General features: G+C 43.4%; 1 protein-coding gene across 5 annotated transcripts; it reads right to left on the reverse strand.

Annotated features, from left to right (window-relative positions):
* Positions 1-2,117: 2,117 nt before the first annotated feature.
* On the reverse strand, positions 2,118-8,317 carry mazb (MYC-associated zinc finger protein b (purine-binding transcription factor)). Of its 5 annotated transcripts, none has more exons than XM_076759235.1 (8): positions 8,177-8,317; positions 7,796-7,946; positions 7,628-7,663; positions 6,004-6,434; positions 5,202-5,449; positions 4,850-4,913; positions 4,191-4,362; positions 2,118-3,432 (listed from the first exon to the last, which is right to left on the reverse strand). In XM_076759235.1, the coding sequence occupies exons 1-8, from the start codon at positions 8,207-8,209 to the stop codon at positions 3,089-3,091; spliced, it is 1,479 nt and encodes a 492-aa protein (XP_076615350.1). In that variant the 5' UTR covers positions 8,210-8,317; the 3' UTR covers positions 2,118-3,088. The 5 variants fall into 5 exon arrangements, with proteins under 5 accessions (XP_076615350.1, XP_076615352.1, XP_076615349.1 ...); XM_076759237.1 differs by having other exon boundaries at positions 6,328-6,434; positions 7,757-7,946; XM_076759234.1 differs by having other exon boundaries at positions 7,757-7,946.
* Between the last annotated feature and the right edge of the window lie 1,711 nt (positions 8,318-10,028).

Raw genomic sequence — 10,028 nt, forward strand, 5'->3', positions numbered from 1 at the left:
CAGGACAACTACAACTGAAAAGATGACTCATCTCTTTTTTTGTGTGTATTTGTACCTTCTTATGATAATGTTTTAATGCATTCCCAGATTTACTCTCAACACTCTGTGGGGAAGGTGGCTGAACGTGTGTTCAGCTTTGCTACACAGTGATGCTGACAGTGATATCATTGCAAGAGCAAGATAACAAGTTTATCAAGTCAAGAAAGGCCAAGTGTCCTGACTGAACACATTGTTCTATTTTGGCGACTGTCAGCGGATGACGACAGGATTTTGATAAACTGGATTAAAGTGAGGCATCTAGAAAGACGTCACACAAGAAAAGTGATCTTTGCACTCATGTATTCAGACAGGGCCGTAGGCGAATACATTAAAGTAACAGCAATCAGATCCTGCACACTGTCACTGACTGAAACTATTGAGTACATTTACGATTTGCGTTGACAGTGTGCAGGATCTGATCTTTGCATGTAGAAAGACATCTCCTCTCTGATAATGAGAGGTTGACGGACCCTTATGTTACCAGATTTTTTTGGGAAATTTTCAAGTAACTGTTGGCCAGTAATCCGTGGGAAATGTTCCTACGAGCAGTGTTAGTATGTTAACAGATGGATTTGTTATTCACTTATTGTCTGTTGGGTCATGCATGAACTTGCACAGGTATGCATCAGATCAGCAGTTTGATGAGAACAGCTTCATACTGCTATGAGAGCAGACACTGTTATGTTGTGGCATATGAAGTGGCATATGAATTAACTGTGTGTTAACACTCATAGATGATCCATTGAGCATGAACTAATCTAATACACTCATTGTGACTTGATTCTGTCTTAATAGTAACAGGAATTCATGATGCATCCTGTATTATTTCATGTAGTAATATCATACTTCAGCATGTGTTTTGTACCCTTATTATAAAGTGTGACAAAATCATCCATGATTCATTACATACATACTTGCTGGACATCCAGAATGAACGCCTGTCTGTCCGTCGTGGATGCAGCAAAGAAGAAGTCGTGGTATAAAAGTGATTATTTTCCAAAGCAGGTGAACAGATCAGCACACAAAACAATGCCCGTTTACTCTTTTTACTTTAAATTGTCCAAATTACAAAATAATAACATGATCTCTACTTCATCTACAAAATAACATAATATTTATGACTGTAGTAAGCATCATTGATTTTTTTTTTTTGCTCTAACAACCTTTTAGACATGCATACTGTTGAGAAATATAAAAATATAAATATAAATACATCCCATTAATATTCTTAATGAATCCATGACTAAGATTTGAAATATTTCATCATAAAAGAATTAAAATGCAGTCGAGTACGATAAGGCATTAAGATGTATCACAAGAGCTGTACAGAATCCTAGAGTAGAGGTATTATTTTTTTTTTCTTAGTGTAATGGAGAAAAACCTAAAATTAACATTTTGATAAATCACTACTTTTCTCAACAGGAAGAACACATTTCCAAAGGAAAAAAAAAAAAAGAGAGAAAAGGAAGAAAGAAACAACTCTACAAATTTCAAGGTAACATATTAACACAAAACTGAAAAAGCACTCCAGTACAAAACCAGGATTTGTTTACAGCATACCACGTGGTGTTGTCAAACCCCCATTGTACTTCTTTTGCCTGACTTCTGACTTTATAAGCCCTTTCTCGACACCACATCACTCACAATATAACTCAAAGCAACCGAAAATATCCAACGGACAAGTGACCATTCTTCACATGATTAATGCGGAACGATAATGACTCGCGCTCAGAACATTGTGTGCTATACAGAGTAAAATGACTAAATCTAATGCATAATTTCACTCATTGGACTGGTACATAGAGAAAACAAAGGGCTATGGCAATGACAGTTACAATCAAATGAATGGCCAACAATGTTAAATTTTTCTGAATAAAATCAACACTTTTATAAATATTATTGTTTACAGCCAACTAACTTGGTGGAACTGCTAAAGGTTACTTTTTGTCATCATGACAGCTCCCTAACAATAAGCATGACTGGGCTAGCTTATTTTCATGCAAAAGGTAGTTTTCAGGTGCAAGAATTGCCATGTCAGAAGCTGAAGTGTTGATTAGCGATTATGTTTTATTTATTTATTTTTTTCTTTCTTTCATTCTTTAATGGCCTGGATCCAGAGAGGAAGACTAAGAGCAAGAAAATCCAAGAAATCTCAAACCCATTTTGATCCTCGCTGAATCAAACAATAACAATTTAAGGTGCTTGACACTCCCGAACGCAACTCTATTCTTATCTCTGTACCACAAGGAAACAGTTGAACAAGTACATCCCACAGTTCCATACTGACCACGACACGTATGGCCTCCTGTCCTGATCTATAAACAGCCCTCGAGAGACTTAATAAACTGGCATTGCAAAATCAAATGTTGATTTTAGTGTTGTGAACAAACAGGCTAACATGCTAGCGGAGCCCTGACTTAACGCACACCCGACACACAAACTTCCCTTCTACTGTGTTTCTTCGTTACCTTTTCTAAGAGCTATTCTCTCCCTACTAATTCTTAACGCAAAGCCATTTGGATTCTTAGTAAGTGAGCTGCAAAATGGAGGTAAGATCAGAGCTGGTGTGAGATATACAGTACTTGGTGCACTTGCAGAGAGCAGCCAATGCCAGGGAAGAGAGGAGGGACAGAGGGAGAGGGCAGAGAGGGGAGAGTCATACAGTAGATGCTCACAATACCACAGTTTCACTGGAGTCTTAAATGCACGAGAGCGTTCAGGAATATTCGGACAACACATCCATGTTTGTCGTGAGTGTCGATGAACCTGCTGCAGCCACAAAAGGTCCCTCTTTGCATGACTTCATTTTTCTAACACAGCTCTTCCTTTCTCTCCTTTTCTCTGACGCTCCAGCTCTGCAGCTCTGAGGTGATGCCGCCCTCGAACGCGGACTGTGCTAATCTCTTCCAGCCTTAATCCTAACCTTCCCAATAAGTGGCGGGGGATATTACAAAACTGAAACTGGATCAGCATCTATGCGTAACTTTGACCTTCTCTAACCTTGCCCTCTGTTAAGGGACTGAGGTTATTATTGCTGAGCTCTCTACTGCTAACTGTGGGGCTGTGGTGCTGCAATGCTGGAGCAGTCTGTGACGAGTAGGTCCACCACCGTGTTACCGGTGACGTACACAGTAGGCGCTGTCGCCATGTTGCTAAGTGTGACAGAGCTGCTGGCAGCCACATTAGAGGTGATGGGGCTCGGGGCACCCTGGCTGTTACCATGAGTGCCCATGTGCCCCTGGAGCTGGGTGGGTGTCTTACAGTGGACGCCGCACAAGTGGCAGACGAGCACGCCGCCTGAGGCTGTGCCGCCGAAGCCGCCCGGACTGTCCTTCCACTCCTGGCCATGGTGCTTCTGGGCGTGGACACGCAGGTACGTCAGCGTGGTGAAGCCTGATGGATGAGATGAGAGGACAGCCAGGAAGTCAGACGTTATGGCAAAAGTTCATTCAGCGCTAAGCAAAAGAAAGATCCAAGCAAAACACACAGTGGCCACTATAAAGAAAGAGGTGATGACATCTGATCCTGCTGATGCAAAACAGATGAGCTGAAGTGAAAGACAATTCAAATGTTATGTAAAAGGATTGATCCACAAAAACTGACTTCTAAACTCTCAAATTGTGACTGTAGTGAAATAATATTTTATATCATTAAACAGATAAATAACCTTGATTTTTACACAAAGGAATTACAGGTTGAATGCTTAAACCTGCACAAATGTTCTGGCCACTTTGATTTGGTTGATATGGTGAAGTTATTAGCAAACACTTGTCCATTGACACATGCAGTAGATGAAGTAGTTTTCGTTTGAAGCTGTGTTTGTAGTCTCTCCTTTCAGCTCTGTTTTTGGTCTCCAACGACTCCTGAAGGAAACACCTGACTCTTTAGCTGTTAAAAGCTCTGCTATGTTTGCCGGCTGGTTGCTAACTGTGTCAGCTTGCCGTTTGGTGCTGAGAAGGTTGTGTGCAGTAGGTTTTTCAGAGGTGCCTGCTGCAGCTGGAAACAAATGAAAAAGTAAAAGTACGGGCTGGAAACCAAAAGAAGGAGCTGAAAGGTGCTTTAAAGCTTTGTGTCAAGGTTCATGTCATTATCAAAAATACTGACGATAACCACTTAAATGTAAACTAGTAAATCCAAACATCTGTACTTACTGCGGTTACAGAGATGGCAGGCGTGGTGCTGTGACTGGTTGTGCACTCTCATGTGATCTGTGATGTAAGCAGCGGACAGGAGCTTGCCACAGATGTGGCAGGGGACCTTCTCCTCGTGACGAATCATATGCGCACGCAAACGATCCTTCGTGGCAAAGCTGGACTCACAGGTCTGAAAGAAAGGTGCAATCGATGAGTGATTACAGAGACATATAGAAAAGCTAAATCCTCAAACAAGAGCCCCAATTTAAGATGATCAATGTTCTACAACCCTGTGTGGAAAATAAATCAAATACGTATGTTACACATGATGAAGCAGGTTTGTCATGCTCATGTAAATATCAGACTTTGAGCAGCTGCATGTAAACACAACAATTACCGAGCAATTACAATGACACGCCAGCTGCGCATTCTGTTTCAAAAAGGCATGTACTTTACCCAGATCAGTTTCCATGGTAATATTCTCAATGTTCATTTACTCATGTCAAGGGATTTCTGCACGAGGCAGCTGAAGACACAGATAAAAGTGCAGTAACGTACAAGACCTCGACCTGGACTCATCTGGAACACGGTGCAGGTAAACATGGTCACTGTTAACGCAGGTGGACTCAAAGAAGAGCGCCAGGCGAGGACACTACACGGGGACAAACGTGACGTACCGGACATTTGAAGGGTCGCTCCGAGGAGTGCACCTGTCTGACGTGACTGTTTAGATGGTCGGGCCTTGGAGATGAATGAGAGTCAACATATTAGGACAATTGAAGGGAGCACGTATCATTATTTGACCTTTTCTGAGTAAACCTTTAAAGGGATAGTTCTATATTTCCTCATTTGCTTTCTTGCTGAGGGTTAGATGGGAAACTGGCTACCACTCTCATGTCCGCATGCTACATATTGTTGTTTGCAGTTTTTGCAGTTTTTATGTGAAGCTAAGCTAAAGGGTGCTTTACTCTTCAACTATCTCGATCCTGACAGTCATGTTATGAGATCTGAACCGGTCCACCGTGTCACCTGGAGAATGCCTTGCCGCAGTGGGGGCAGACGTAGGGTTTTTCCACACCACCCTGGTGGGAGCGCACGTGGTGGCTCATGCGGTCCTTCCTCTTAAAGCGCTGCTGGCAGATGGGACAGGAGAACGGCTTCTCGTCGGAGTGGGACAGGCGGTGGCGGTTGAGGTGGTAAACGTCGCGGAAAGCCTTGCCGCACGTCTCGCAGGCGTGGTTCTTCCTCACTGGATTTGGGTTGGGATTTGAGGGCCGCTGAGGCAAAACAGACAAGCAGATAGACACACTATGGAGTTCAGATGGGAAGTTTTCCACACAGTTACATGCACAAAAAGCACGATTCAGTGTCGACTACTCTGACATTTTTGTATCTTTTGTTGAAACCATGCAAATGCAAACAGATGTTATGGCCTGATTTGTTGCATGTCATCCCTTGTGTCATCAACAGTTGACTCCTATGTTAGATGAACTACTTCACAGGGGGAAACCTGTGTCTGCTTTCACACTGTTTGTGTTACAGAGAACATGCAGGGGAGCGTGTGGGGGGCTTCTAGCACGCTGTTTCTCAAACTGGGGACCAGCGCCAAACGCTGGGATGGAATTTACTGGTCCCTGAACCCATTACTGCACACGGACATTTTGCCAATACGGAGTTTCAAATACGAAGCAGGTGACACACAGTAACTGCTTGCGAGTCCCAAACAGTAAAACAAGGCGGTTTAACCATCCCTGTGGCCGGGCAGCTTCAGAAACAACATGCTTGAAGGTTTGGGGTTGACGACAGCCATCTCCACAAGGCCCTGACCCACCTGTACTGTCGCCCCTGTGGCCATGACGACAGCAGCAGGAGGCGGAGCATGGGGGTTAACACTAGCCATTACGTTTGGCATGGCAACCCCTTCACCATCCTGACTACCCAGGGGAGGCTGCTGGGCCCCCGCCAGCACGCCGGGAGGGGCGAGAGGGGGAGGTGCGGAGAGGTGTAGCAGGGAGAGGGGAACAGCGGGCCTCTCCACCCTCCCTCCGGCCCCCACCGCCATCGCCGACGGGGCCGCCACCGCCACCGCCACCTGGCCGGCTGCTCCCTCCTTTGCCCCCTCCGCCTGCTCTCTGGCCCTGTCCTTCATGCGTACCCCAGTGTGGACCGACTGGTGCCGCCGCAGGTTGTAGTTGTTCTTGAACTGCTTGTTGCAGATGGCACAGATGTGGGGCACGCGGGCCGGCCGAGACACTGGCTTCACTGGACCACCGGGAGGCGGGAGAGAAGGCAGAAAGAGAGAAAGACAGGTGTTCATTTCAAAGAAGACGATTCTGCGTCTTTAAATAGGTCACTTATAATAACCTCTCAGCCAACTCAGGCACACTTCAATATGACATCTGCGAGGAAAACTGGTTCAGAAAGTAAATGTTTGGTCATCCAGTGATTATGTGTGCTATGATGCAATTCCCAGTCAGCCATGTTTTCATTTGAAAAACACGTGTCAGCATTAATGCTGAAATGAGTCATGAAAGAACTGATTGGTCGACAGAAAACTGAGTAGGTTGGTTATGGATGGATGGTGTCAGTCACTTATCAAACATGGAAAACATCCACTGGATTCAGCTTTTCTGTGTTTTCTATCACTGTTCGTTCAACATCTTTGTGTTTAGGACTGTTGGTTGGACAAAACAAGCTATCTGAAGACGGGATGTGGGAACTGTTTACTCGCTATAATAACTATTAGAATAGTTGCCAGTTGCTTAGATATTAATCTTTAAAGTTGCTCCAACCATGATGATCATCAAGGCTTCACCTGGTTTGGCTGAAAACTGAAAGTTTCTTAAAGGTTACATCAAACTTATTTGTTAACTGCTTGTCAGTGATGTGCGTATCTTGAATTTCAGTGTCTGGATTTGAACAGTCCAATATGACCCCGACCTGATTTTGGACTTGAATTTGAATATAACTTCCAGAGCTGTTAACATTTAGTATTAGGTACTGATTAAAGTTGTCACAGGTGTCCATACTTTGATACTTTTTCCATGTGTTTAAAATGATGTAATCTCCATGATTATGCATTTGATAGTATCCAAAGCTTAAAAAAAAAAAAGAAGCAGATCTACAATCAATTAGAAATGACAAAAAGAACATGGAAGCCTACAAGGTCGTGAAAACATTTAAGAATAGTAATAATAATGTTAATTACTATTCACTTTGTTAGAAATGTGTTGGTATGTGTCCGGTGCACTGTGTACAAATTGTTAATAATAACAATTAAAAAAAGAAATAATATCCTATTTTGTGTCTTTTTTCTTTTTGCCTTGGTACCAAAAAAGGAATCGAGCATCTTGTTTAAATGCTGCGTCAAACCTTCAACATTCAAACACTGTGACAGCATCTGCGCTGACTAAACTTTCACATTCAAGCACTCAAATAAAATTCAAAATCTTTACGGCCGTGATTTGCCTCCACGTGTCCCGTCTTTTCACCTGCAAATCACCAAAAAATAAAAGGGTTTTTAATCACCTGGCTGACTTTATCACTGCCTGTGAATTATCCAGATTAGAGCTATGTGTTCTTACTCCACAGGTGTGTGTGCAGTGCAGAGCAGCGGCCCTCACCAGGCAGGGGCTCCTCACTCAGGGCGGCGGTGTCCACAGTGGAAGGAGGCTGTGCTATGTGCTCTGTGGGTGGGGTTTGGGGAGAACTCGTATGCACGGGCATGAGCTCTGATTGGAGGCTCCCCTCCACTTGGTTTTGGGTGGGAGTATTCTGGAGAAGCAAGCAGAAGGCCATCACCAAATGTAAACACAAGTCACAGCATTATCTTGAGGTGCTACGTCTGTAACACAAGGTGTGAGGGCTGCAGGACTGCCGGACACACGCACCAACACACACACACACACAGACACACACACAGACACCAACACATACACACTGAAGTGAGAACATGCGCGCCGTAAAATGAGAGCAGAGAGAGACGCCATGCTCGACAAGCCTACCTGGAAGAGAAAATTGCTCCAAGCAGCATCCATTTTGCGCCACAGCGATGGAGATTATAAAGTCAGCTCCTGATTGAGATCGAGGCGAGCGCCGTTTGCATGGTTCAGATCGGCCCAGCGGTGATCGAGGCGCGAACAGTCGCCTGTCCTGCAGCACAAACGACGGGCTTCCGGATCCCCTTGAAAAACGTGAATAAAACCGTCTGCAAAAATATGTTTTTCTCATTGAGGTAGCCTAATGCTGTCCATTAAAACGCACGCAGCTGTTGAGTGAGCGCAGGCTGCAGCGCAGAGGCAGTAAGTGGAGCAGGCCAGGTCCAATAACGGCCTGTTTCTATTTCACTTTGGTTTCTAACTTTAATTCATTAAACACTAATCTCACTGAAACGCAATGTCACACAAGAAAACTGCTTTCCCAAAAAAAAAACCCAAAACCGCATATCACGGTGTTACATTTTAGCCACAAACATAAACCATTCTACGTGAAATTAATGCGTTTTTACGCAAGAGAACAAATATGGGTTGTTACACACGTATCTGGCAGCACAGCAGGTCATGCTTTGTTTTTAATTTATGAATCTATTTTTCCGATTTCCCCCAATAGGCCAATCGGGTGTTTGTCGAAGCCTCGTTGTTGGATTCAAGCCCTGACCCCGGCGAGCGGCGCTCTCGCCGGGCCGCAGCCTATCGCTCCACCTCGGCCGTTCAGCTGCGAGGATGTCATCTTTCTTTTTTTATCGCCCGCTCTCCCTCCTCCCTCCCTGTCTCTTTCTTCCTTTTCTTTTTTAATTCCTCTTTCTTCTCCCCCTCCTCTCCTTTTCTCGCACCGCTATGTCCCACTTGCTCTTAAAGGGATGGCTTTGGACACCCCCCTCTCATTTCCGTCTCCCTCGGCGGAGCCCGTCCTCTCCCCTCCCTTCCTGGGTTTCAGTCGGCCGACTCAAAAAGCAGCACAGCGTTGTTTTTCCCCTCCTCTCCCTCCTCAGACCAGCTGGAGCAGATCTTCACCGCAGAAAACAGCCAGAACGACTTTCATTAACGGAGAGATGACAGACGCATCTTAAAGGGAAGTGCGCGCAAGATCCTCCCAGTCGGCCTATAATAATGATGTCAGAGTCAGTTATAGTACACAGGACGAATAGCCGCTCAGGATAAACACACAATGGATGATAAGTAGATGAGAATAATGTCAGCATTACATAAATACAGGTCTGTTTAGGAAAACACCATATTGTGCGCTTAACCTATGAAAACCTCAGAAGTAGTTAGAATCTATGAAAATAATAAACCAAACAAGGATTAATTGATCATTTGCTAGACACAAAATGATAATCGGTTAATTGTTATAACCAATTTTAGGTTATAATGTCCCAAATTCACTGTTTCCAGCATCTGAAAGGTGAATATTGGCTTATTTTCTATGATGTAGTTTTTGACCAAAAAAAAAAAAAAAAAAAAAAAAAAGTGTCAACATTGGCTTCTTCTTTTCTTTTCTTTCTTTTTTTTTTTTTTTTCTCTTTTTTACTCTGACATTTTATGCACCTAATGATTAATCAATTACTGACTGATGGATAATTAAAATAATCTTATTTGTTTCCCATCAATAAGTCTGTTGATTATTTTCTGTATGAATAGTTTTGGTAAAAGAAGAAGAAAAAAAGCCAATTTCCCAAAGTTCACATGTTTTGTCTGACCAACAGTCAAAAACTCTAAAATATTTAGTTTAATCTCACAGAAGACAAAGAAAACCAGCAAATATTCACATTTAAGAAACTTTTGGGCATTTTTGTTTAAAAAAAAAAAAAAATTAATCAATTATTAAATGAGTTGCAGACGATCGATTAATCGATCA

The sequence above is a fragment of the Chaetodon auriga genome, chromosome 20 (assembly GCF_051107435.1).
Source record: "Chaetodon auriga isolate fChaAug3 chromosome 20, fChaAug3.hap1, whole genome shotgun sequence".
NCBI classification, from domain to species: Eukaryota; Metazoa; Chordata; class Actinopteri; order Chaetodontiformes; family Chaetodontidae; genus Chaetodon; species Chaetodon auriga.